This window comes from Protopterus annectens, chromosome 7.part0 (genome assembly GCF_019279795.1).
Source record: "Protopterus annectens isolate FY-2018-M chromosome 7.part0, PAN1.0, whole genome shotgun sequence".
Taxonomy (NCBI): Eukaryota; Metazoa; Chordata; order Ceratodontiformes; family Protopteridae; genus Protopterus; species Protopterus annectens.
Genome location: NC_056739.1, coordinates 1198019623 through 1198047611, shown reverse-complemented (window position 1 = coordinate 1198047611; position 27989 = coordinate 1198019623). Strand labels below are relative to the sequence as shown.

The following is a 27989-nucleotide window of genomic DNA, read 5'->3' as shown; positions in this document are numbered from 1 at the left end:
CCTGCTGGGGTAGCCCTCGGCCGGCCTGAATACCAGAGACTTGGTATTTCTGCATCGGTTGCTATCGAAGACCGACGTCTGGTCAGGGGTATAAAGGAAGACAGCTGACACCATTACATCAGTCTTTCTTGCCATGGAGCCCAAAGCAGAAGCAGTTTGAACGAGTGCCGGTCGGCCGCTACCAGAGTTTTGATTCTGAATTGAAGTTGGTCTTCAAAAGTCAAGTACCCCGTTGGGGATCCTTTTTTCTTGCACTAATTGATGTCAAATTTAATTCTCACCTGTGGAAAGCAAATACCATACCGGGGCTTACACTCCTACTGTGTCACTTGTCTAGGCCCAGACCATGATGTCCCTTGTCTGTTCTGTGCTTTAATGCCAGAACTATTTGTCGTTTGGCCCTTTTAGTAGCCAGATTTTTTCCATTTACAGTCTTCGAATTCCGATATTGCTTCTGTAAGCCATCTGGCATTAAACCACCTGAAAAAACCTAGACCGCACAGGACTAAACCTTTGGACAATGCTGCTACCAAGCTGGTAGTCAGTCTTCCGGTATTCAGTAAGGTGCTTTTGCCAGCCCCTGATGCCCTCTTCAGTTAATTCACAGGCCTCTACCGAGACCCTTTCAGAGTCCGGTATGCCGCATAAGTATTCGTCTAAGGATCCTGAGGTCATCTCTACCTTGGGTGGGTTCAGAGCCGCTGTGCAGGCACTGGCTTCTGAGGAAATCCTTCGCAACACCGAATCCAGACATAAACAGACACCTCCTTTCATGGTTTCAGTTCCTTCTAAACCAGCCGATTTCCTTAGGCCCAGGGTTTGATCCATTCCCAAGAAAGACTTTCAGCCATTCCTTGGTGCCTGCTCCCTTGCCTCAGTCAAATGCTTAGAATGGTAGAGGACCTTATGCTGATTATGGGAAGACTATACCCACTCCCTCAAAAAGAGATCCGTCTCCAGAAGTTTTGACTGAACACGAGTTAGATGAATCTGATCCATCTGACTATGAAGACATGCAGCCCCTGTCTACATAGGAGGATTCTGATGCAGAGGAATCTATTCCTTCAGCCTCTTCCCCCCGGAGGATTTTTCCTTTTGGGGAAACCCTGCATACCTTGAGGGAGCATTTCAAATGGGAGTCAAGACTACCCATAGTTTGAGATTTAAGTTCCTGGACCATACACAGCACAGGCCTTTAGCCATTCCCCCAGTCCTAGATGTGGTAGATGTCTTCTTTGATTCCAGCTCAACTCCAGACGCCCTCCCTCCTGCTCCCAGAAAGCCAGACGGGTACTACAGAGTCCCTGACTCTCACAAATATCTCTAAAAAACCCAACAGTGGACTTTGAGGTCATTACTCAAGGCCAAAAAGTGGTTAAAGCTACTTCAGCTAAGAATCCCTCCCCCTCAGACAGGGATTCCAGAGCACTGTACAGATGAGGTAAAGTATACACCTCAGCTACTCTTGCTATCAGGGCACTCAATTGTCCGTTCCATATGCTTAAATATCAGCAGCATACCTTGAAACTTCTTAAACAAAAAATTTCCTCCTTTACTGCATGGGCAGAATCTAAAGATTTACAGGAATTAATGCACTCTGCTGGTCCCTTAACTAAGCACACTTTGCACTGCGGTTTTCATGCCCTAGAAGCTTCTTGCATGGCAGCAGTCACTGAATCTGTCCTTAGAAGACATGCATGGCTTAAGGAACAACCCCTGCCAGACTGTATCAAATCAAAATTGTTGGGTGCACCCTTGCACAAAACTTATTCGGTGCTAAAGCAGAAGAGGTGTTTTAAAGATGGAAGAAAAAGCAAAATATATGCAGACTGTTAAGATTCCTTTCAGGTACAGCCCCCCTAGATTCATCAAACATTTTCCTTCCAAGCACTGGTCCTTTCCTGCACCTAGCAAACAGGGTCAGCATAGGCCCTGTGGAAACAGACCACCCCCCCCAAGACAGCAGTCCCAGGGTTTGCAGAGATCTAAGCAGTGGACTGACTCCACTTCAAAACCAGGGAGATGTTCATCGTGCATACAGCTGCAGTAATCACAGATGGGTTTTCAGCCATCAGGCGGTCCCTCGGTCGGCCGAATTCCAAAGTCTTGGTCCGGCGTCGGTTGTCGTCGCTTACTCTTCTGACGTCAGTAAGGCCAGAATATATAAGACACAGCCGACGCCATGTTCTTCAGTCTTTTTTGCCGCGCAGTGCCCGAAGCAGAAGCAGTTCGCAAGTGCCGGTCGGCCAGCTCCTGAATTACGAAAAAAAAATTGGAACCGAAGTCTTCTTTAAAGCTAAGTACCCTGTTGGGGAAACTTTTCTTGCCTCAGACCGATGTCAGAAAAAGTTAATTGTATTTCTTGTGGGAAGCAAATACCGCATAAGGATTTCCATTCCCGTTGCATGCCTTGTTTGGGCCCAGACCACGACGTCTCGGGCTGTCGCTTTTGCGCTACCTTCAATAAACGCACTATCAAGCGTCGGGCGGAGTTCGTCCAACACTACTTTGGTAAAGCTTTTGATTATAAGATGTCGTCGGACACTCCGACTACCGTTTTGTGCAAAAACGCCAGGAAAAGGACCGACACGCGAGACCCGCGGTCCCCGCCAAAACAGGCTACACGTGGTCCGGTTCTCAGCGAGACGCCTTTGCAGTCCCTGACTACCGACGACACTCCTTTGGCGGTGTTCTCTGTACCCGAGACCGCTGGGTCCTCTGTCTTTTCCCCAGACTACAACTGAAGCCCCTGCTAATGTCGAGCCTACTAATGTGGACAGGTCCACCTCCACCCATGGTGTATTTAGGCCCTCATCTTCTTTTTCAAAAAAGGCTTTTACTAAATCCAAAGCAGCCAGGCATCCCACGAGGCCTGTTGCACAGGGCCCATCTCCTGGACCCATGCCTAAGAAACAGATGCTTAAAATGGCTGAGGATTTAATTACTCTTATCAGAGGTTTTCAGCCCCCTCCTGACAAGAGACCCAGAGTGGAGGAAGAATCTCCCTCTTCTGATCAGGGATCCATTTTATCAGAACATTCTGATGCAGAGGAACACTCTTACTCCCCTTTTGAGGATTCGGATGCAGAACAGTCCATTCCTTCTGTATCCCCTCCTGAGGATTTTTCCTTTGGGGAAACCTTGCACACTTTGAGGGAACACTTCCATTGGGAAGGCCAAGACTTTTCAGATTCCAAGAAAAGACTTAGGGAATTTCTTTGGTTACCTCAGCACAGACCTCTGGCTATACCCCCTGTTTTGGATGTACTGGATGATGTCTATTCGGAGGCTTGCCTTAACCCTGATTCTATGCCTCCTGCACCAGTAAAACCTGATAGGTATTAGAGTACCCAGCTCTCACCAATTTCTCTACAAAGGCCATAATGCTGACCCTGAAACCATTTCACAAGGCCCCAAGGGATTAAAGGCCTCCACTGCCAAGAATCCACTCCCTGCAGAAAGGGAATCCAGATCTCTAGAAAGGTGGGGTAAAAAGGTATATACCTCGGCCACCCTAGCCATGAGGGCTTTAAACTGTCAGTTTCATATGATTAAATATCAACAGTACCTGTTATCACAATTAAGGAACAAAATGTCTCAACCAGAACAACCAGATTTAAGCGTTACAGGATATGATGCATAGTGCGGAGCAAGTGGGTAAACGCACCTTACAATGTGGTTATGATGCCCTAGAGGCTTCCAGTAGAGCGGCTGCCACAGGATCAGTCATTCGCAGGCATGCCTGGCTTAGGGAACAAAATTTACCTGATCATGTGAAAGCTAAACTTCTTGATGCTCCTTTACAAAAGGATGTATTATTTGGTACTAATGCTGAGGGCATACTACGGAAAATGGAAGAAAAAGCCAAATCTATGCAAACTGTCAAGGCTTTCTTACAGGTCCAACCACCACGTTTTAGCAGAAATTGGCCTTCAAAAAACTGGTCCTTTCCAGCCACTGACAAGCCCCAAAGAGGCAGATACAGACGCACAAGGGGCAGAGGGCAATCACAAGGATCATAATGAGGCAGACAATGGCAATCTCCAGCACCAAGAGGTGGTGAAGACAGTGCACAACAATACAGGAAGCAAACCCAATGACTCCCTCATTTCCATGCCAAGCAAGTCTCAGCTGACAGCACCTTTGGGAGGGAAACTAGCATTATTTGTAAGCAATTGGCATATTGTCACAACAGACAAATGGATACTGGACATTATAAACAGAGGCTACAAATTTCAATTTCACACTCTTCCAAAAATGAGAGGCATGCCAAACCTGCCACAAAATCAAAGGGCAGAGGCACAACTGCAAATTTCAAAGCTCCTAAACATGAGAGCTATACAAAAGGTACCTACACTCCAACAAGGTCAAGGTTTTTATTCAAGACTTTTTCTGGTACCAAGAAAAGGAAACTACTGGAGACCCATTTTGGACTTATCCATCCCAAACACATTCCTACTCGTGCCAAAATTCAAGATGCTCACATTACAGCAACTTCTTCCCATGCTGGGCAAGGAGTTTTGGCTGGTAACATTGGACCTCAAGGAGGCATACCTGCATGTCCCAATCAGACAAAGCTGCAGAAGATACCTCAGATTTCTTGCAGGTTCAATCCACTATCAGTTCTCTGCATTGCCCTTTGGCTTATCTACTGCGCCCAGAGTATTCACAAAGTGCCTGGCATCAGTGATTGCCTACTGCAGACTTCAAGGGATACAAATTTACCCTTATCTGGGCGACTGCCTGATCCAAGCGGACAGCAAACGCATACTACTGGAACATCTGGCTTATGTGACACGGTTACTGCTTTCTCTGGGATATACCTTCAACAAGGAGAAATCAAGACTAACACCATCTCAGAAAATAACCTTCCTGGGTGCCAACTTGGACACAAACACCCAGATGGCATATCTTGTGGCAGAAAAACAAGGGCAACTATCTCAGTACTTCAAAACACTAGCAAAAAGTACCAGGCTTACTACAAGGAAAATCCTGCAGGCTCTGGGATTCATGGCATCTTGCATTCTTCTAATCCCATGTGCAAAGCTGCATATGAGGAAACTTCAGTGGTACCTAAAAAATCTATGGTCTCAACGCAGTCATAGTTTGGAAGCAATTATACCAATAATTCCATGTTTGCAAAAGGAATTTCTATGGTGGGCCCAAGCATGTCAAGTAAACACAGGCCTTCCATTCTGCAAGCCTCAAGCAAAACAAGTCATAACCACAGACGCCTCAGATTACGCCTGGGGGGCGCACATGAAGGACAGGTGCATTCAGGGCAGATGGTCCCAAAAGGAAAAGCACCTTCACATCAATCAAAAAGAAATGCTATCAGTGATAAATGCAATTACAGCTTTCAAGGACTTCCTGCATCCAGGACAATTACTGATAAGAACAGACAACACCACAGTAATGTGGTACATAAACAAGGAGGAACACATTCATACCCCTTGTGCAGACTAGCCATGACTCTTTGGAACTTGGCTCTGGAAAGACAAATCGAACTTCAAGCACAGTACTTGCCAGGACTGGAAAACACACTGGCAGACACTCTAAGCAGAAACTTGACAGATCCACACGAATGGAAGTTACATCCTCAGGTGTTTACAGAGATAATCCAAGCGTGTGGGAGGCCAGACATAGATCTTTTTGCCTCCCACGGGAACCATCAACTGAAAAAGTTTTGTTCAAGGACCTTTCATCCAAAGGCCTGGAAAGTGGACGCCCTTTCATTCAGTTGGACAGCATGGACAGTTTATGCATTCCCACCTCTGCCCCTTCTGCCCAAGGTGCTTTTGAAAGCAAGAACAGACAAACCGAGGATGATACTGATTGCTCCAGATTGGCCAAGGCAACACTGGTATCCACTCCTGAGGAGCCTAACACATACTCCTCCCTGGTCCCTGCCTCTAATGCCTCTTCTACTGACTCAGAACAGCTACAAAACTCTTCACAGTCAGCTGAAAACACTCAACCTCGCTGCATGGAAAATTCCTTGACACCGCAACAGTCCCTACTCTCCAAGGAGGTGCAGGATGTCATTTTGGAGGCCAGAAGACCATCTACTAGAAAAGCTTACTCTGCAAAATGGAAGCGGTTTTGCTGTTGGAATGAGAAGAGGCCAGGACCCTAGAAAATTGAACTTGCCTCAGGTTTTACAGTACCTAGCTGAACTGCTGAACAGTGGACTTTCATTTTCTTCCATAAAAATACATGCCTCAGCCATTTCTGCAGAATTCAACACGGATCCTCCTTTATTCTCTCACCCACTCTTACGACAGTTCCTCAGAGGGGCTAAGAATATAAGACCTCCAAGGAAGCAACCAATACCAGCCTGGGACCTTAATTACATACTAGAAAAATTAACATTGCCTCCCTTTGAACCTGCTGCCTCAACAGATCTGCAACATTTGTCCTGGAAAACAGCTTTCCTTCTGGCCATCACTTCAGCTCGTAGGGTTTCTGAACTACAGGCCCTCATGGCGGTGCAGCCCTTCCTCATCTTCCATCAGGACAGGATTTCCCTTCGTACCAACCCATCTTTTATGCCAAAAGTGGTATCCAGGGTAGCCTTAAATCAAGCCATACACCTACCTACCTTTTATCCTAACCCTCAAAACAAAGGGAGAGGCTGCTTCACACTTTAGACATCCATAGGCAGCTACGTTATTATTTGGACAGAACAAAGTCCTTCAGGAAATCAGAACAACTTTTTGTGTCCTATGCCGTAGGGGCTCAAGGGAAACCAGTTACCAAACAGACCATTTCCAAGTGGATTGGCCACTGCATACGGTTTTGTTATTCTTATCATGGGAAATCTGTCCCTACTGGTATCAGATCTCACTCCACCAGGGCCACAGCCACCTCTACAGCCTTCCTCAGAGGCGTTCCTACTAAGGAAATTTTGGAGGCAGCCACTTGGAGTTCTGTACATACCTTCACAAAACACTACCACCTACCCTTATATTCCAGAACAAGAGCAGGCTTTGCCACTGCTGTTTTGCAGGGCATTCTGGCTCAACCCAGATGTTCTTCATTCCACATTGCTGCAGTCCTAACTATTGGGTAGTCCGCTGTCCAGTCGGCCCGAATACCAAAGTATATGGCTGACGTCGGTCAGGGCGCATTAGACTGACGTCAGTACGTCAGGGTACTAATGCGCATGACCGACGTCATATCCTCAGTCTTTTTTGCCGCATGGTCCGATGCAGAAGCAATTTTGCGAGTGCAGGTTGGCGTTCTGAAAGTTTCTGAAGCCAGAGTTTCAGACCGAATCAAAGTTGGCTAAGTACCCGTTGGGAATATTTTGGTTTTTCTTGCCTCAGTATTTAACCGGATGTCAGAAAAGTGAATAACTGTATTTCTTGTGGGAAACAGATACCTCATAGGGATTACCATACTTTGTGTATACCTTGTTTAGGGCCTGAGCACGACGTTGTTGGATGCCGCTCTTGTGCTAGATTTAACAAACGCACTATTAAGAGAAGGTTAGACTGTGCCAGGTTAGTGTTTGGGAAGCGTTGTAATTATGAAATGCCGTCGGATGCTCCGGCGCTTCTAAAAAGCGTAAGGACAAAACAGCAAAGCCTAGAGTGGAAGAACCGACAGTCTCAGACGTCGGTTCTTTAGAAACTCAGTGGAGCGGAGGTTTTGCCAGGTGTTTCTTTGGAGTCTCAGGGAGAGACTTTACTGTTACAGGATGTATCCTCTCAGGAAGTAGGCCAGGCTGAGGGGGCTTCTCAGGTGGCTGTTCTTCCCTCTCTTCCTAAGGTGGTTAGAGCCTCCCCTTCTGCTTCCAAGGCTTCTTTGAGGGGCAGGCCAAGTTTTGCTTCAGTGGGGGTTTCTCCTAGTGCTTCTGGGTCTTTGCCTAAGAAACATATGCTTAAAATGGCAGAGGATTTGATTACTATGATAAGGGGTTCTATGCCCCCTCCTGATAAGAGGCCTAGAGTGGAACCTGAGTTTGACAGTTTTGAACAATGCTCGGAGGCTTCTGAGTCTTCGGCTGAAGACTTGCAGGAGTACCCTCCGTATTCTGATTCTGATGTGGATGATTCTACTCCTTCAGCTTCTCCTCCTGAGGATTTTTCATTTTCAGAGACTCTGCATTCCATGAGGGAGCATTTCAAATGGGAAGGTCAAGATTTCTCTGATTCAAGGAAAAGGCTTAGGGAATTCTTGTTTTTACCCCAGCATAGGCCTTTAGCTATACCTCCTGTTTTGAATGTGGTGGAAGATGTTTTTGCAGAGGCTTCACTGAATCCTGATTCTTTGCCTCCTGCCCCAGTTAAACCGGATAGGTATTATAGGGTGCCTGAAGCTCATAAGTATCTTTTTAAGAGTCCTAGGGCAGACCCGGAAACTGTCTCTCAGGGGCCTAAAGGTGTGAAGGCCTCAGTTGTTAAAAATCCTGTCCCTCCTGATAAAGAGGCAAGGGCTTTGGATAGATGGGGAAAGAAAGTGTATACTTCTTCCACTTTAGCCATGAGGGGGTTGAATTGTCAGTTTCACGTGTTAAAATATCAGAATTATCTTCTTTCACAGTTGAAATCTAAGGTGGATGCTCTGGCGGAAGGTATTGAGTGTAAAGAGTTGCAGGATTTAGTTCATGTGTCTGAACAGGTGGGTAAACTTTCCTTGCAATGTGGTTTTGATGCTGTGCAGGCCTCCTCCAGGGTGGCTGCCACTGGTTCTGTTCTTCGTAGGCACGCCTGGTTGAGAGATCAGAATTTAGCTGAGCATGTTAAGACACGGATTTTGGATGCTCCTTTGCAGTCTGATGTGTTGTTTGGTTCGCCTGTAGAAGCAGTTTTGAAGAAAATGGAGGACAAGGCTAAGTCTATGCAAACTGTTAAAGATTTTTGCAGGTGCAGCCTCCGAAGTTTAGTAGAAATTGGCCTGCTAAGGGATGGACTTATCCTGCTTATGATTCCCAGTCTAGGGGTAGGTCTAGGCGTGGTAGGGGCAGAGCTCAGGGTTCTTTTAGGCCTAGGACAGGAGTTCCCCTGCTAAGACTTCTGGTGAGGCAGGGGTCAGTCCTTTCGTAAGCAGACCCAATGACCTGCCTTTTCAGCTGCCAGTTCATTCTCGCCTGGCAGCACCGTTGGGAGGAAGGCTGTCTCTTTTCAAAGAAAATTGGGATTTAATTACCCAAGACAGATGGGTTCTGGATATCATTCACCACGGTTACAGGTTTTATTTCCATACCTTGCCTCCTTTCAAAGGCATGCCAGACATTCCTCCTCTACAAAGACAAGAGGCTCACAAGCAAATTTCTCTGTTACTCCAAATAGGGGCCATTCAGCGGTTCCTGTGCCAGAAAGGGGCCTAGGATTTTATTCTCGCCTGTTCCTAGTACCGAAGAAGGGGAACACGTGGAGACCAATTTTGGATTTATCTATCCTCAACAGTTATCTGGACATTCCCAAGTTCAAAATGTTGACGTTACAACAGCTTTTACCTCTGCTGGGCAAAGATCACTGGATGGTAACTTTAGATCTCAAGGAAGCTTACCTTCATGTGCCTATAAGACTAAGTTGCAGAAAGTCTCTGCGTTTTCGAGCTGGAAATTCTCATTATCAGTTCTCTGCATTGCCCTTTGGCTTATCTACTGCGCCCAGAGTATTCACAAAGGTTCTGGCTCCAGTGATAGCTTACTTCAGGCTAAAAGGAATTCAAATCTATCCTTACTTGGACGATTGCCTGATTCTGGCTCAAGAAAAGGAAGACCTTCTACAGCATTTGGAATTTGTCATAGCAGTGCTAAGATGCCTAGGGTATTCTGTGAACGAAATAAAGTCCAGTCTAGTACCCTCTCAAGACATGTGCTTTCTGGGTGTGAGACTGAATACAGCAGCCCAGATGGCCTTTTTAACCCCGGAAAAACAAAAGAATCTTTCCAGTTACTTCCATCAACTATCTCTTCAGTCCGGGTTGACTGCAAGGACAGTCCTTCAAGCCTTAGGGTTCATGGCATCTTGTATTCTGGTGCTTCCCAATGCCAAACTGCATATGAGGAAGCTACAATGGTATCTCAAAAATGTATGGACACAGCACTGCCAGGATTTGGACACTGTCATTCAAATAATACCTTGCATTCAAAAGGAATTTTGGTGGTGGGCTCAGGAATGTCACCTAAACAAGGAACTCTCTGTGACCCGGCCAGAGGCTAGTCCGACTCTAACGACAGATGCCTCAGACATTGCTTGGGGAGCTCATCTAAATGGAAAGTGGATACAAGACAAGTGGCCTGTCAGACTACAGCATCTACATATCAACATGAAGGAGATGTTAGCAGTCCAGTTTGCATTAATGGCTTTCAAGGAGTTACTTCTTCCAGGGCAGGTGTTGATTCTAACAGACAACACAACTGTCATGTGGTACATCAACAAACAAGGGGGAACACATTCTTACCCATTGTGCAGGCAAGCAATGATTTTATGGGAGACTGCGCTCAGCTTGCAACTAACTCTTCAGGCAAGGTTTCTGCCGGGAGCACAGAACTCCTTAGCAGATGTGTTAAGCAGACAAATCATGGATCCCCACGAGTGGAAACTGGATCTTCATGTATTTCAAAAGTTGACAGTGTCCTGGGGAACTCCAGACATAGATCTGTTCGCTTCTCCACTAAACCACCAGCTGCCAAAGTTTTGCACAAAGAGGTTTCATCACACAGCTTGGAAAGTGGATGCTCTTTCTTTTAGTTGGAAAAATCTTCATGTGTATGCGTTTCCACCTCTGCCTCTTCTTCCAAAGGTGCTTCTAAAGGTCAGACAAGACAAGCCAAGGATGATTTTAATAGCTCCAGATTGGCCTCGGCAACACTGGTACCCATTACTGAGGAGTCTGGTAAAGAAGCTTCCATGGCCTTTACCCTTGATTCCACACCTGTTGTCTCAGAGAGAAGGTCACCTGCTCAATGTCAAGCTTCACTCTCCATCTAACAGCCTGGCATATTCTGTTTTGAAAGACAGCAGGTCTCAACTTCCTCAACAAGTTTTAAATGTGATTATGGAAGCCAGGAGGCCTAGTACAAGGAAAGTGTACGCAGAAAAATGGAAGAGATTTTTATTTTGGAGTGCAGCAAACAATTTGGAGATTTCTGAGCCTAATTTGAGTGTGGCTCTTCAATATCTTACTGAGTTATTGGACAAAGGTTTGTCTTTCTCTTCCATTAAGATTCATGCTGCAGCAATTTCAGCTCACTATGATTGTGACCCACCGCTGTTTTCGCATCCTTTGTTCAAGCAATTTCTTAGAGGGGCAAAGAATATAAGACCCCGTAGAGCTCCTACTCCTGCTTGGGATCTCAATTTTGTGTTGGAGAAACTTACTCTACAACCTTTTGAGCCTGCGGCTACTACTGAATTGAAATACTTGTCATGGAAGACTGCTTTTTTGTTGGCCATTACTTCTGCAAGAAGGGTTTCTGAGTTGCAGGCCCTTATGGCAGTGGAGCCTTTTGATTTTTCATAAGGATAGAGTATCTTTACGTACTAATCCTTCCTTTATGCCTAAGGTGGTTTCTAGTGTGGCTTTAAACCAAACTATTCATTTGCCTACTTTTTATGCAGATCCCCAAAATAAAGGGGAAAGATTTTGCACACTTTAGATGTACACAGGCAATTGCGTTATTATTTGAGCAGGACTAAGGATTTTAGGCAGTCTCAGCAGTTGTTTGTTTCTTTTGCTTTGAGTTCTCAGGGCAAGCCTGTGTCAAAACAAACTATTTCTAGATGGATTGGGTGTTGCATTACATTTTGTTATTCCCATCATGGCAAGGAGATTCCAGCTGGGATTAGGCCTCATTCCACTAGGGCTACTGCCACTTCAACAGCATTTCTGAGGGGTGGCAACTAAGGATATTTTGGAGGCAGCTACTTGGAGTTCAGTGCATACTTTCTCTAAGCATTATCACCTTCCTCTCTACTCTAAGTCTAGGGCTGGTTTTGCCACAGCTATTTTGCAAGGCATGTTGTCAGCTCCTGCTTCTTTATGATTTGCCAGCCTCCCTTACCTCTGCTTTGGGATTCTACCCAATAGTTAGGACTGCAGCAATGTGGAATGAAGAACATAGTACAGTTTTGTACCTACCATAAATGTAGATGTTCGAGGATCCACATTGCTGCAGTCCAATTTACCCTCCCTCCTTCCCCTCTGTGTTTAGGGGTGGTTGTGTAGGTGAGGTCATATTCTGCTAATTTTGTATATTTTGTATATATTTATTGGTGCAGATATGTTGGGAGTTTTTGGTTTTTGGCCTTATCTTTTCAGGGTCTTCTGACATCTGGGGCAAGAAAAGACTGAGGATATGACGTCGGTCATGCGCATTAGTACCCTGACGTACTGTCGTCAGTCTAATGCGCCCTGACCGACGTCAGCCATATACTTTGGTATTCGGGCCGACTGGACAGCGGACTACCCAATAGTTAGGACTGCAGCAATGTGGATCCTCGAACATCTACATTTATGGTAGGTACAAAACTGTACTTTCCTCATAGTACTTACCACCCTATGCATAGCTTTGGGACTCTACCCATCTGTGATTACTGCAGCTGTATGCACGATGAACATAGTACAGTTTTGCACCTACCATAAATGTAGATGTTAGAGTGCTAATACAGCTGCAGTACAGGTTTCCCTCCCTCCTTCCCCACTTGGTAAAGGCATGGGGCCTAACAACCTCTTCATACCACCTGACTGGGTTATCCTGCTATGTTTTATTTGCTTGCTTACACTGATTTTGCATTACATTGCATTTGCCTGCATATGTAGATAAGCCTTATTTATGTATTGCCTTCCTTTTGGGGGCACCTGACATCTGGGGCAAGAAAGACTGAAGAACATGGCGTCGGCTGTGTCTTATATACTCTGGCCTTACTGACGTCAGAAGAGTAGCGGCGACAACCGGCCGGACCAAGACTTTGGAATTGCTGACCGAGGACCGCCTGACTGAAAACCCATCTGTGATTACTGCAGCTGTATTAGCACTCGAACATCTATATTTATGGTAGGTACACAACTGTACTTTCTAAGCCACCTCCTTATGGCAAAAGCTCACAATGACTCACTCCCTCCCTACCTCGCCTCTGCCCACCATCACATTCCCTTAGGAGGAAATTTCTCCCTTCACTCGAGCACCATTACCAAGGACCAGTGGGTTCTGAACATTGTGTCTCAGGGGTACAAATTCTCCTTCCACACCCTTCCAACCCACAAAGGGTTCCCATATCTACCACCAAATCAGTGGGCAGAGGCTCAAAAGCGAATTCATACCCTGCTCTCCTTGGGAGCAGTAGAACACATTCCTGCAGAACATATAGGCCAAGGCTTCTACTCCAGACTTTTATGGAACCCAGGAAAGCGGGCACCTGGCGCCCTGTCCTTGACCTGTCCATTCTAAACACCTTCTGGGTGATCCCAAAATGCTCACCCTCCAGCACCTGCTATCCATGCTGTCCAAGGGTGCTTGGCTAGTCACCTTGGACCCAAGAGGCCTACCTCCACATTCCCATCAGGGAGTCCTACAGAAAACATCTTCGCTTCAGGGCAGGATCTCAAAACTTTCAGTTCTGTGCAGGTTTTTTTTTGGCTTATCTATTGCTCCCAGAGTTTTCACAAAATACCTGTCTCCTGCCATTGCTTTTTGCAGGCAAATATTCAAATTTATCCCTACGTAGATGACTGCCTTATTCAGGCAGACAGCCAGGAAAAGCTACTCAAAGATCTGGCCTTTGTAAAGGACTTACTAACCTCCTTAGGGTACACAGTCAATGAAAAGAAATCCAAACTGGTACCCACCAAAAGGATGATCTTCCTTGGAGCAAGTCTAGACAACACTATCCCAGATGACATGCTTAACACCAGAGAAACAGTTTCCTATCAGCTTCTCTCAAGTGGCCACCAGGCCTCACCTTTCTGCAAGGGAAATCCTGCAAGCCCTGGGGTTCATGGCAGCTTGCATACTCCTTATTCCATATGCCAGACTGCATATGAGGAAACTTCAGTAGTACCTAAAGAGCCTTTGGTGTCAACACACTCAAGATCTGGAAACTTACCAATTATCCCTTGCCTGAGGGAGGATTTTATTTGGTGGGCAACAGCCTGCTTCCCACCACAAGGGACTGCCCTTTTGCCCACAACCTGCCACCCAGACCATCACCACAGATGCATCAGACTACGTGTGGGGTGCACACCTGGACGGCAGGTGCACACAAAGCCAATAGAACCCCCAGCAGCAGCTCCTGTACATCTAAAAAAAAAAAAAAAGATGGCTGTGCAGCAGGCCTTTATTACTTTCAAACCCCTTCTCTCTCCAGGGGCTCTCTTGACCAAAACAGGCAACACCACAGTGATGTGGTACATAAGCAAGCAGGGAGGGACTCGCTCCTACCTGCTGTGCAGGCTGGCCATGACCCTTTGGTTCACAGCCTCTTCCCTGCAGCTACACCTGGTAACACAATACCTACCAGGCTCTCTCATCTCCCTGGCAGACCAATTAAGCAGGAAGCTGTTGGACCCCCAGGTGTGGCAGCTCAACAGAAACGCATTCTTGCTAATAACTCAGAAATTGGGAACCCCCGGAGGTCAACCTCTTTGCCTTCCACACCAAACATCAGCTCAGCAAATTCTGCAGCAGCGAGCATCACTGCATGGCATGGAAAGTAGATGCCCTGTCCTTCCCCTGGGTAAACCTCTCTGTTTATGCCTTTCCTCACCTACCGTTCATTCCCAAGATACTGATCAAAATAAGGGAGGAAAAACAAAGGACCATTCTCATAGCTCCAGATTGGCCTAGACAGCACTGGAGCCCCTTGCTCCGCCGCTTGCCCCCATGGAATCTCCCTTAGATTCCCACCCTCCTAACCCAGGGGGCAAGGGAATTCATGCACCCCCAATTGCAGACACTCAATTTGGCAGCTTGGCATATAACCCTGACCAATCTGCCCTCCTCAGTAAACAGGTTTTGGATGTTATCCGAGATGCCAGATGCCCTAGCAGCAGAACGTCTTACACAGATAAATGGAAAAGGTTCTGCACCTGGATCCAAGCTAAGGGAGCAAGTACGGCACATCCCTCCATCCCTCTCATCCTGGATTACTTGGCTGACCTACTACACAGTGGTCTCTTTCTCCTCTATAGAAATGCAAGCCTCTGTCTACTCATTTTCCCACTGAGCAGCCTATTTTTTTTTCACACCCCCTGATCAAGTAGTTCCTCAGAGGGGCTAACAACCTGAGGCCCCCAGATGGGTACCAACACTGGCTTCGGACCATAACTTTGTCTTGGAAAAGCTCACGCTGCCTCCTTTCGAACCAGCTTCTTCTGCATAGCTAAAGTTTCTCTTGGAAGACCGCCTTCCTTTTGGCCATCATTTTACCCAGAAGAGTCTCTGAGCTGCAAGCACTCATGACAGTGGAACCCTTCATCTTCCATACAGACAAGGGTATCCCTCAGAACTAATCCATCCTTCATGCCCAAGGTGGTTTCAAGTGTGGCTCTCCACCAATCCATCCATTTGCCCACCTACTTTCCTAACCCTCTAAATGGGAAAGGATCCTGCACTCTAGATGTGCACAGACAGCTCAGATATTGTCTGGACAGGACTAAACCCTTCAGCATATCTGATCAACTGATGGTTAACTTTGCTTCAGGGGCAGAGGGCAAAGCCATCTCCAAGAAAACCATTTCCAAAGGAATAGCAGACTGCATACATTTCTGCTACAAGCAGCATGGCAAGCTTCCACCCAAGGGGGTCAGAACCCACTCCACCAAAGCAGACTCCACCTCTGCTGCATTCCTCAGAGGAGACCCCACCAGGGACATCCTCGAGGCTGCCACCTGGACATCTTTTCACACCTTTACCAAACATTACCACCTGCCTCTCTTCTAAATCCATGGTAGGTTTTACCTCTGCAGTCTGCAGGGCATGCTAGCCATCCCCTAGCCTCCTTGACTGCCTCCACCCTTTTCCTCAGCTTTGGGAATCTACCCAAATTTGATGACTGCAACAGTGAAATGCAAAGAACATAGTACAGTTGTGTACACTTACCATAAATGTAGATGTTAGTGTCTTCACTGTTGCAGTCCTGGTTTCCCTTCCTCCTGCCCCCTTTTTCTTTGTTACTCTTCGTTGTTGCTCTCCTTAGGAGGGATTTATTGATATTTTGTTTCCACTGGTGGGGTCCTGCCACCAGTGCCTGGCCTCTTACTTTGGGGGGCTCCTGACCGGTTAGGGCAAAAAAACTGATGTAATTGCATTGGCTGTCTTCCTTTATACCCCTGCCAACCTGATGTCAGTCTTCAGGTGACAGCAACCAGTGCAGAAATACTAAGTCTCTGGTATTCAGGCCTGGCCGAGGGCTACCCAGCAGGGGTAACCCAAATGTGATGACTGCAACAGTGAAGACACTTGAGCATCTACATTTATGGTAAGTGTGCACAACTGTACTTTCTCCTTTATGCCTATCTACCTACTCCTGTCATCCTAAAGTTTCTGCAGAAAGCAATGCGAAGAAAGGCAACAGTGATTCTTATTGCTCTATTCTGGCCTTAACAGATGTTTCCCTTTCTTTGGTCTCATCTGATGCAACTGTCCATGGAGGCTGGACCCTGTTCCAGATCTTCACTAGTCTAGGAAGCCTAACCCAAACTTTGAAGCCCAGAAGGTCACCACATGGTTTCTTCAGATGTTCTTCGTGTTTCACTGTTGCAGTCCTCACATATGGGGTTATCTGTCTCCTGGTAGCCCTCAGTCAGCCTGAATACCAGAGTCCTTGGTATGACGTCAGCTGCTGCTGGTTGTAAAACTGTCAGAACGTCCGGTATAAAGTGTGGCAGCCATCGCCATTTCCCCAGTCTTTCTTGCTGCGGAGCCCGCAGCATATGCAATTCGCCCTAGTGCCGGTTGGCAGTTTACCTTTGTTTTGCTTTCAGACTACCAAGTTGAAGACTCCTTCAGATAAGTACCCCGATGGGGATCCTCTTTTCTTGCTTTAATAAATGTCAGACAAAGTTAACTGTCTTGCCTGTGGAAAACAGATTCCGCACTGCTTTCCATTCCTACTGTAACTTGTTTGGGCGTTGAGCACGACGTCCCAAACTGTGATCTCGGTGCTTCCTTTAACCTGCGTACCATACACCGTAGAGCTAAGATTTTGTATAAGCATTTTAGTGTGGCCTAGGTATGTCGTCTTCTGGTCTCCCGACTTCAGATATACCTAGAAAACGCAAAGGCAAGGATAGCAACAGGCCTATGGTTAAATCTACTGACAATGCAGCGGTGAAATTTGTCGTCAGCACAGCGGTAGTCAGTGAGGCGCTTTCGCTGCCCCTGCAGTCCACAGATATTCAGACACAAGCCTCTGCCGAGGCCTTAAGAGTCTTTCATGCCGCAGGCTGCTATTTCGTCTTCAGACCCTCCACCTATCGCCACCTCAGATGGGTCCAGAGCTGCTTTGCAGGTACCAGCTTTTGACGCCTCTTTTTGACATGAGACCAGAACCGGACAGACTACCTTAGTTCAGACTTTTGCAGTTGCTAGGCCTCCTGAGTCCCCCCGGATTGCTAGTAAACCTTCCAGCCGTAAACCTACTCACAAGCAGGCATCAGCCTCCCCTCCTGTGCCTCAGTCTCAGTTGGTAAAGATGGCTGGTGATCTTTCCCTGATTAGGGGCTGTCATCTCCCCCCTTCAAAGAGGGATAGGGAGTTATCTCCTGATGTTTTGTCTGTCTCGGATTCTGAGATTTCCAGTATGTCTGCTGGTGAAGAAGGAAATTCTCAACTTTTCTGGCTTTGAGGGTTCGGATGCTGAGGACTCTCTCCCTTCTGCCTCCCCTCCAGAAGATTTTTCCTTTGGGGATACTTTGAATACTGTTGGGGAGCATTTTAAATGGAAATGTCAGGATTTTCCAGTCTTGGAAAAGAATTGGGGAATTTTTAGATTTGCCACAGCATAAGCCTCTGGCTATACCTCCAGTTTTGGAAGTTGTGGATAATTTCATGGAAAATTATTTTTTAACTCCTAATTCTGTTCCTCCTGCCCCCAGAAAACTGGATAGGTATAGAGTTCCTGAATCTCATAAATTCCTTTTTAAAAACCCTATTGCTGATCCAGAAATTATTTCTCGAGGCCCCAAGAATGTTAAGGCTACTATTGCTAAAAACCCTGTGCCTTCTGATAAGGAGTCTAGGGCCTTGGACAGGTGGGGTAAAAGTCTATACCTCTGCAACTCTTGCCATTAGATCTGTGAATTCTTTTTCACATGCTTAAGTATCAGCAGCATACTTTGGAGGCTATTAAGGCTAAACTTGGAGATATTCCTTCCATGATGGAGAACAAAGATTTACAAGACTTACTGAATTCTGCCACTTTAGTTAAGCATTCACTTCATTGTGTTTTGACAATTTGGAGGCTTTCTGCATAGCAGCAGCCACTGGTTCCGTAATCGGAAGGCATGCTTGGCTTAGGCAGCAACCTCTTTCCGAACCAGTTAAATCTAAGTTGCTGGATGTTCCTTTACACAAGAACAATCTTTTTGGTAATAAGACTGAGGAGGTACTAAAGTTGGAGGATAAGGCAAAATCTATGCAAGCTGTAAAAGATTTCCTTCAGGTTCAGCCTCAGTTTAGTAGGCATTATCTTAACAAGAATTGGTATTTCCCTGATCCTGGCAAGCAGGGTCGCTCTAGGCCTAGGACTTTCAGATCTCCCAGAGGGCAGGCTTCTGCTTCTCAAAGGGCTAAACAATGGCATTTTTGATCTAAATCGGGGAGTTCTAAGCCAGCTTCCCAAAGCAAACCTTCTCAATGACTCCGGCTTTCTTGTGCCCATCTCTGCAGACCCTGGGTTTCCTTTTGGTGGAAAGTTAGCCAGGTTCGCAGAGGTATGGTCTGCCATCACAGACAACAAATGGGTACTCAGTATAGTAAACCAAGGGTACAGGTTTTACTTTCACAACTTCCCTGTTTTACAAGGGTACGCAGACATACCTAGAACTTTCAGGACAGAGGTAGAAACTCAAATTTCTTCTCTGGATATGGAGCCAGTTCCTGCAAATCAGGCAGGCTTAGGTTTTTATTCAAGGCTTTTTCTGGTACCCAAGAAAGGGGGCACCTGGTGCCCTATTCTGGATCTGTCCATTCTAAACACTTTTCTGGTGATTCCCAAATTCAGGATGCTTAACCTTCAACAGTTACTACCAGTGCTGGGCAAGGATTCATGGCTGGTAACTTTGGATCTCAAGGAGACTTATCTGCACATCCCAATAAGGGAAAGTTGCAGGCAGTTCGTTTCAGGGCTGGGGAGCAACACTTTCAATTCTCTGCATTGCCCTTTGGCTTATCTACTGCTCCCAGCGTTTTTACCAAGTGCCTGGCTCCAGCCATTGCTTTTTGCAGGCAGAGAAACATTCAGATTTAACCTTACCTGGATGACAGTCTCATTCAAGCAAACTCCCCAGAACAACTAGAAAAGGATTTGGATTTTGTGAAGAACATTCTCACCTCTGTGGGTTACACTCTCAATGAAAAGAAGTCAGTTGGTTCCTACAAAGGAGATTGTTTTCCTGGGAGCGAGTCAGAATACAGCCACCCAGATGGTGGTCCCCCTCAACAGAAGCAAGATCTTTCTGCTTCATGAACTTGGCAAGCATGACCCAGCTCTTTGCCACGCAATTCCTGCAAGCACTGGGGTTCATGGTTTCATGTATTTTGATGATCCCATATGTAAGGCTGCATATGAGAACTTCAATGGTACTTTAAGAATCTTTGGTGTCAACACACACACTACCTGGGCTTGATTCTTCCCCTGATTCCCTGTCTGCAAATGGAGTTCCTCTGGTGGGCAACAGCCTGTTCTCAGAACAAGTGGTCTGCCTTTCCACCCAGTGCCTGCCAGCCACACTCTCACCACAGACGCCTCAGATGTTGCATGGGGGCTTATCTGGAAGGCAGGGCCATACAGGGGACTTTGAGCAACCAGCAGATTCATCTGCACATAAACCTAGACTGTCAGTGCAGCAGGCCTTGCTGGCTTTCAAGGACCTACTCTACCCTGGGACTCTGATCAGGACAGACAGTACCACAGTCATGTGGTACATCAAGCAAGAGGGGGACTCGCTCTTACCCCTTGTGCAGACAAAGCATGAGGCTATGGTCCATAGCAGCATCCATGGGCTTACATCTAATAGCCCAGTATCTTCCAGGGAGGCTAAACTCCTTGGCGGATCATTTGAGCAGGCATGTTCTGGATCCTCACGAGTGGCAACTGAACAAGGACATTTTCCATCGCATCACTCATTATTGGGGCACCCCACAAGTAGATCTTTTCTCTCACACCAATCATCTCCTTCCAACCTTCTGCACCAGGGAGTTCCACAACAAAGCTTGGAGGGTGGATACGTCCTTCCCATGGATACATGTCTCAGTTTATGCATTCCCTGCTCCGCTTCTTCCCATAGTGCTGCTAAAGATAAGGGAAGAAAAAACAAAGGCTATTCTGATAGCACCAGATTGGCTCAGGCAGCACTGGTATCCCCTCCTTCACAGCCTTTCACAGGCTCAGCCTTGGCATCTTCCCCTGGTACCAGATCTGCTGGTTCAGGGAGGTGGAAAGTTCCTTCATCCTCATCTTAAAACTCTGCATTTAACTTCCTGGCTAATGCTAATAATCTTTCCCAACAGGTGGTTGAAGTTCTTCATGAGGCCAGGAGGCCTAGCACCAGAAAATCCTATGCAGATAAATGGAAGAGATTTTGCTCTTGGATGTTTGCTAAAGGAGAAGACTCTTCTCATCCTTCTCTTGCCATAATTCTTGACTACCTAGCAGGACAGCTTAATGGTACACTTTCTTTTACTTCAAAATTCACGCTTCAGCAATTTCGGCTCATTGTTTTGAGCAACCCATTTTTTCTCACCCCATGATGACAGTTCCTGAGGGGAGCTAGTAATCTTAGACCTCCCAGAAGAGCTCCTGCTTGGGATCTTAATTTTGTCCTGGAAAAACTTACTCTGCCTCCCTTTGAACCAGCTGCCTCTGCAGACTTGAAGTTTCTATCCTGGAAGACTGCTTTCCTTTTAGCTATTACTTCAGCTAGAAGGGTATCTGAGCTGCAAGCCTTAACGGCAGTAGAACCTTTCATTATTTTTCACTCCGATCGGGTTTCTCTGAGAACTAATCCCTCCTTTATGCCTAAGGTAGTTTCCAGTTTAACCCTTAACCAGTCTATTCACCTGCCTACATTTTTCAACAATCCCCAAAATAAAAGGGAAAGGATTCTGCACTCTTGATGTGCATAGACAGCTGAGATTTTACTTAGGACTAAATCCTTTGGAAAATCTGAACAGTTGGTTAACTTCGCTCCTGGGGCTCAGGGTAAAGCTATTTCAAAACAAACCATCTCAAAATGGATTGCTCATTGTATTCACTTTTGTTACCTACAGCATGGGAAGGTTCCCCCTCAGGGTATTGGGACCCATTGTACTAGAGCAGCCTCTACCTCTGCAGCTTTTCTGAGAGGTGTGCCTACTAAGGGCATTCTAGAAGCAGCTACTTGGTCTTCTGTCCATACTTTCACAAAGCATTACAATGTACCTTTGTTTTCTAAATCCAGGGCTGATTTTGCCTCTGTGGTTTTGCAGGGCCTTTTTACCAACCCTTAATATGTGATCCTTCCTCCACCCTTTGTCTTTTTCCTGGAGTTTGGGAATCAACCCATATGTGAGGACTGCAGCAGTGAAACACGAAGAACATAGTACAGTTGTGTACACTTACCATAAATGTAGATGTTAGTGTATTCACTGTTGCAGTCCTGGTTTCCCACCCTCCATTCCCCCTTTTTTCTTAAGGCACAGACTATATTTTTATTTTTTGTAAGACGTGTTTAGGGTGCTACCTTCCTGGGTTAGCCTTCTTTTGGGGGCTCCTGACAGTTGGTGTCAGCTGCCACCCTTTATACCTGACATCAGTTTTACAACTGGAGGCAGCCGATGTCCTATACCAAGGACTCTGGTATCCGGGCCGACTGAGGGCTACCAGGAGCCAGATAACCCCATATGTGAGGACTGCAACAGTGAATACACTCTAACATCTACATTTATGTTAACACAACTGTACTTTCTGATTGTTGGACAGTCCAGGCTTTCATTCCAAGTTGTGCACATTTCTGGCTTCCTCTCAGCAGCTTTCAACTAGGAAGATTTAGAAAGGCAAAAGATATTCAATTTTTGCTTCAGCTAGGAGTATAATTCCATTTTCAGCTCCTGTTCTTGCTGTCTTAGACTTTTTGGCATCTTTCTTTCATGGTGGTCCTAGTTAATCTGTCAGGGTTCATTTGGCAGTGATCTCAAGTTTTTGCACTGGGGGAAAATCAGTCCACCCCTACACTGAAACAGTCTAAGGGATTTTGCAGCAGCACTTTCTTGCTGCGATCTCTTGTAGAGATCCTGTTGCTCCCCGAGTCATTCACCATTGGTCTTTCCAATACCCCCCCTTTGAACCTGAAGGCAGTTGATTTGAAATGCCTTGTTTGGAAAACTATTTTTGGTAGCAGTTTTTCTGCATGAAGAGTATCTGACCCCCACACACTCCTTATTTGGTTTTCCAAAAGGGTGGAGTCACAAATCTGTCCTTTCTCTGTAAGGTAGCTTCTGAATCATCACTCAACCCTGTCATCTCTCCTGTTTTAGTTCCCTGTTTTGCCAGTAAAGGGGGGGGGGTGCATATTTGGATGTGCATAGTTAGGTTTTATTAGCATTGTACCAAGAATATTGCACTTTCCTTGCCAGCAAAATTGAGTAAAGGAGTATCCAAGGTAGCCCCATCTCAATTGCTATACGAATGTTTCCCCTGTTTACAAGTAGGGATTCTTTTCATGGTACTCCTAAAGCTTATTGTGGTAGGTCCATTGCCACCTCCATTGCCTTTCTCCAAGGTACCAATTGAGGACATTTGTGCCACGGCTACTTGATCGAATGTCCATACCGCCATATCTTGAGTTTTATTTTTTTAGTCCTGGTACAGGGCTTTCTTTGGATCAGCTATCCTCCAGAATTTTTCCTTGAGACCCAAGATCTATGATCGCTGAGGGCTCTGTACTGTCCACTGAGGAACATACCGAAGAACGGATACAAAAGTTATATACTTACCACGATGATAAATCTTGTGTTTTATGCTTCCGTCCTTTAACTACCTTCCCTTTCAGGTATCATTTTCATTGCTTCTGGAGTGACTGCTATGAATTTCACATGGCTTGATCATGTACTCTTTAAGCTCAGTCAGGAACAGTTATCTTTCTGTGATGAGTTTTCTATGGCGATAGTGTGTGAGGTGTATTCTATAGTATGGGCAAACTCAGTCCGAGGTATTTTGCTACCTAGAGGGGAGACGTTTAAACACTGGATCCAAAGTCTGAGTGGCAGTAGCCAGATCTGGTAACCCATCCATTGAAGGATGGAAACAAACACTGATCTAGTGTTATGGTAAGGACATAACTTTAGCTTATTGATCATCCTTGAGCTATGGATGTTCTGGTAATTTGGGCATATGCATGTTTTCGTTGGCTAATTTATTTGCACTTGTAAAACTTTCTCACCTGTTCATATTTCTTGGGTCAACATTTATCTTGCATCATCTGTATACATGTTTTAACTTTACCTCTTATATTCAGTGTCTCCTAGCTGGTAACATACGCAGATTATCCTTAGATTCTGTATATCACAGTTCTCCAATTGTATTTTAATTGGTGTATTGTAGTTGCTGTCACTAGCCTGAATAGTGGCTCAAAATGGTCAGCTCATCTACCTGGTAAATCTGTAGTTTGTCCATCTAGCAGCATTAATAGTGGTTGTGAACTATGAGTTTGATTTCCTCTTTACTGTCCCGTTATAAGACTAACTTGCACAAATTTGAAAAATAACTTTTAAAATATCCAATATACTTTTTCTTACTGTATTGGCTGGTGATTATTCATTCCCACACATTGGGACTGCCCCTGTTCATTTAGTTCCAACTCATTCCACTACTTGATAGCTATAATTGGTAGTGGGAGACTAAACTAGAGAAATGCTGTGCTAGCCAGTTAGTTGCCTTCATGTTTAGCTGTACATAGTTACAAGGAATGTAATGCAGAAAAGTAGTAGTTTGGGTTAACATTTTCTTGGAGCGGTGGAAGAGAGAATCTTTTCTGCTAGTTTCATCTCTGATTCATGCATTGCTTTGTACTAGATGTGTTCAGGTGAGGACTGACTTTGCCTGTCTTTGGTTTGCCTGAAGTGATTTGATTAGTTCTAGAGTAGGACTGACCAGTGGTTAAAAGATCTTTGCCAGAATTCTGTGGACTGAAAGACAGCATCTTAGAGAAATTCAATTTGGTAATGTAAATTTTTTTCTTGTTTTCAGTCCTCAACATGCTCTCCAGTCCACTAGAGAACCTACTGCCCAAGGCTCCACTGGGCTTTACATCCATTGACCCTATTGGTACAGACCTGATGGACAAACTTTCCTCCCCAGTTGTAAGGAGCACTCGAATGGAAAGTCGTTCTGTGTTGGACTCCCGATCAAGCAGCCCCTCTGATTCAGATACAAGTGGTTTTAGCTCTGGATCAGACCACCTGTCTGACTTGATAGTAAGTTTTGTATTTTACAGTAGATGATTGAATTCAAATTTGATAGTTTTTACTGAATTTTCATCAGCTCAAATATTGTAAATGTTTAATGAGAACACTACCTAGTGGTTAACTTGGTGGGGTAGCTGCACATTGTATTTTTGAGCAAGTTTAAAATGGGTGTTTGGCTTCATTTGTAGCTATGACCTCGTACAAAAAAATCTGTAACCAGTTATTTTTAGGGCAGATTGTTAGTCATTCTGATAAATTACAACTTTTCATTTTGGGAAAGGTAAGTGAAAGAATGTGAAATTACTGCAGTGGGTTGTATAAAAATCAATAATGTATTTACCTTTTTAATGTATACTTTGGTTCTGATCTGTTTAACATAATTCAGCCATGGTCTTTCTGCTCGTCAGTCTTTGCAAGTTAGTTTTGAAAAATATTGACTTGGCTTCCTAGTGTCTGGTGAACAAGGTATTTGTCCCATTGTACAGTGTCCTGAACAGCAAGTCTAGGAAGTGAAGCAGAATTGGGTATAAAGTTGACTTTTGCCTTAATTTGGCCCATTTTATTTGTCACTTTAATCTTCTCTGACCCTACACAGCTTTGGGCTGTTGTCTTGTGCTTCCACTCAGGCCTGTTACCAAATTCCTCCAGTTATTTTTTGCTGGGTATCCTAGATTAAACAATTTAATCATTGCCCCTCCCCCCCCCTCCCCCAGTCCCACTGGAAGTCTGAATGTGTTCTGAACTCTGGACTCCTTGCCTGTGATCCATCGGGCTGGCCCATTAATGTCAATTGTCTTGCAGCTGTTTCTCTGGGTTCCATTGCTTGCAGCTGTGGAACAGCATTGGTTATTCACATACTATACCACTTTATTTCGAAATAGCATAAGAGTGCCATATTGGTCCTTGCCATATACAGTGGATTAATAGAAATGTCAGATAGTAAAAGTGCTGTTAAGGTACAGGATGGTGGCTTCTGTTAAACTGAGCATTTTGCTCTGCCACAGGGATGCTTGGATGCTGGAAGAAAAATGTTTATAAATGTGCCTTTTCTAGATGTTAAATTGGTTTTAGTTTACCCAAAAATTAATTGATCCTATTTCTTATGCTAGCCTAGAGTGTATTCTTTGACAGATGACCTTTGCTACTTTTATTTTTTATGCCACATGGTAACTAGTAGAATAACCTTTGGAAGTAATTTTTGTGCAGTGTCCTGTTTATTTGAAGGTTGATGGGGACACTGGTCTTAACTGGTGGCAAGCACATTTCCACAAATGCCAGTGAAAAACCATGTGTGCTGTTTGAGTTAAGTAGTCCTTTTCCTTGCTCAGCCTTTTATGGCTCTGTTTGCTACAGGTACCACCACATTCTCAGAAATAGGATTCCCTTGTGTTTGCATACATAGTACAAATCCAGTTTTATCAGCCTGTTGAGTGGAAGGCTTTTGTTGGCAATTTGTCGCCCACCACTTCCTGGGTGATGCAAGGAGACTGTTAAATTGTAAAACTTTCTACACTGCATGTAATATGTAGCTTGGGTGTGGTACACGGAGCCAAACTGCTTTCCCTTATGCGTCAGGCATGTATTTTTTTCCTGGATCCATTGACCTTCCACAACCCAGACAAGTGCATAATTTTGGTACAACCACCTGTCTAGCTTTTCCTGTAAGCTGTAGAATGTCTCTTGGAGGCACTCAATTGTGATGGCTAGCTATCTTTGAGTCTTCTGACACTGACAGTGTGCCATGTATGAATAGCACTGGATGCTGTTATAACTTTTGGCACTTCTCTTGCTGGATTTTCTCTTGACGCTATCCTCTGGCAGCTGCCATCCTCTCTCTAGTCATTAAGTGAATTTACTGCCCACAAGTTGAGCCCTTTGATACCATATATCCACATAAGAGATTTAAGAGTTGAAGGATCTTACTGAAATACCAGATTCCTGGCATAGAAGTGGATGTGGTTTCACTGGCATGACTCTACCTTGTGAAGCCATGAATATTGGCTGACTGCACACTAAACTGCTTTTCCACAACCACCTACTCATTTCTTTTCCCTACCCTTTCTTGTGATGAAAGAGAAATGGATATGCAGTTGCTTACTTTCTTTGAGCCACCATTGTACAAGGAGCTACAGACGGACTCCCAATCCTGAAGCACCTCTCAATTTCTAAGAAGAAATTGTACATATTGCTGAGCATTCAGCGGATGGTTATTGTATACAGAGTACTTCAGAATTTGACTTGGACTGTCCTTTTGCCACACTTTCCCAGTTTATATTCCTTGAATTATTTTTGATACGTTGATTACTGTAGGTACTTCAGACCTATGCTATGCTTACCCAGTAGGCAACTAAAGATTAATTTTGCACTCCTGTCTATTTTTGGCGTTAATTTTTTTTTTCTGGTTATGAAATGTGTGTTTGTGGGGGGGGGGGGGGGGGGGGCACAAAATCAGGTTAGCTGATTTTTTTTTCTTCCTAGTCATCTGTATGGATGTTTGCTCTAGGGTAAAATTTTTATGGTATTCCTTTTTCCTCCTCTTCCATCACTGTCTTGCCTTTCTTTAACCAGTCTTTACATCTACTTCAGCAGAGTGCTTTGTTCTATTTTTACTACAGCTTGCATCTTTTCTACTCCTAGAAAACTGGCTAAAATATTTTGTAGTCCAGATCTGTCACTTTTGAACTGTCCTGACAGGGTTGATGGGACCCCAGTTGAATTAAAATAAGCCACACCATGATTTAATGCATGGCCAGTATATCTCACTTCTACCGGTCATGGATGATTGTTTACAAATAGGCCAGAGAATCCTTCAAATCAATTTTCAAAAACAGATTGCAACGTCTGCTGAAGACAAAACTGCAATTATCCCTGATGAGAGTACACACTGCTATGGCCATTGCTGAAGCACATTATTTCCTTGAGGTTTGATATGCAAGAATACATCTGGTGTGGTGATTTGCAATATGATGCGATTTGGTTTCCCCAGCTGCAGAAATGGATAAAGCAGAAATGCTTAATGTCTGTATGGTCTGCTTGTAAAATTGGCATGTGTTCAAAAGTTGATAGAAGCAAAGCATCTGCAAAGATCAGCATTTTAAAATGCTCTTTGAAAGGCTCCTTCATTTGTGACTTTTTCTACAAAAAGTCTGTATCGTTAAACTCTGTAATCTGGATGCTGCCCTTCGTTCTTCCTCACTGATTTGGTCTCTCCGACTCAGCTGTTTTTCCCAGACTTAAGGATTTGGATATTGAGCTCCTCCCTCTTCCACTAATGCACCATACCCTCCCAACCAGATCTTGTTTGACACGTTGCATTCAGCTGTGATTCCCCCGAGTCTTTGGCAGTTCCTGTTGAATGCAAAACCAAAAA

General features: G+C 45.0%; 1 protein-coding gene across 2 annotated transcripts in view; it reads left to right on the top strand.

The window, feature by feature from the left end:
• The window catches only part of CPEB1 (cytoplasmic polyadenylation element binding protein 1), a 2007200-nt gene that overhangs the window by 250510 nt on the left and 1728701 nt on the right, over positions 1-27989 (top strand). For both annotated transcript variants that reach the window (XM_044077812.1, XM_044077811.1), the window contains exon 3: positions 24402-24628. In XM_044077812.1, coding sequence (XP_043933747.1) covers positions 24402-24628 — 227 coding nt within the window. The remainder of the gene's footprint in view (positions 1-24401; positions 24629-27989) is intronic.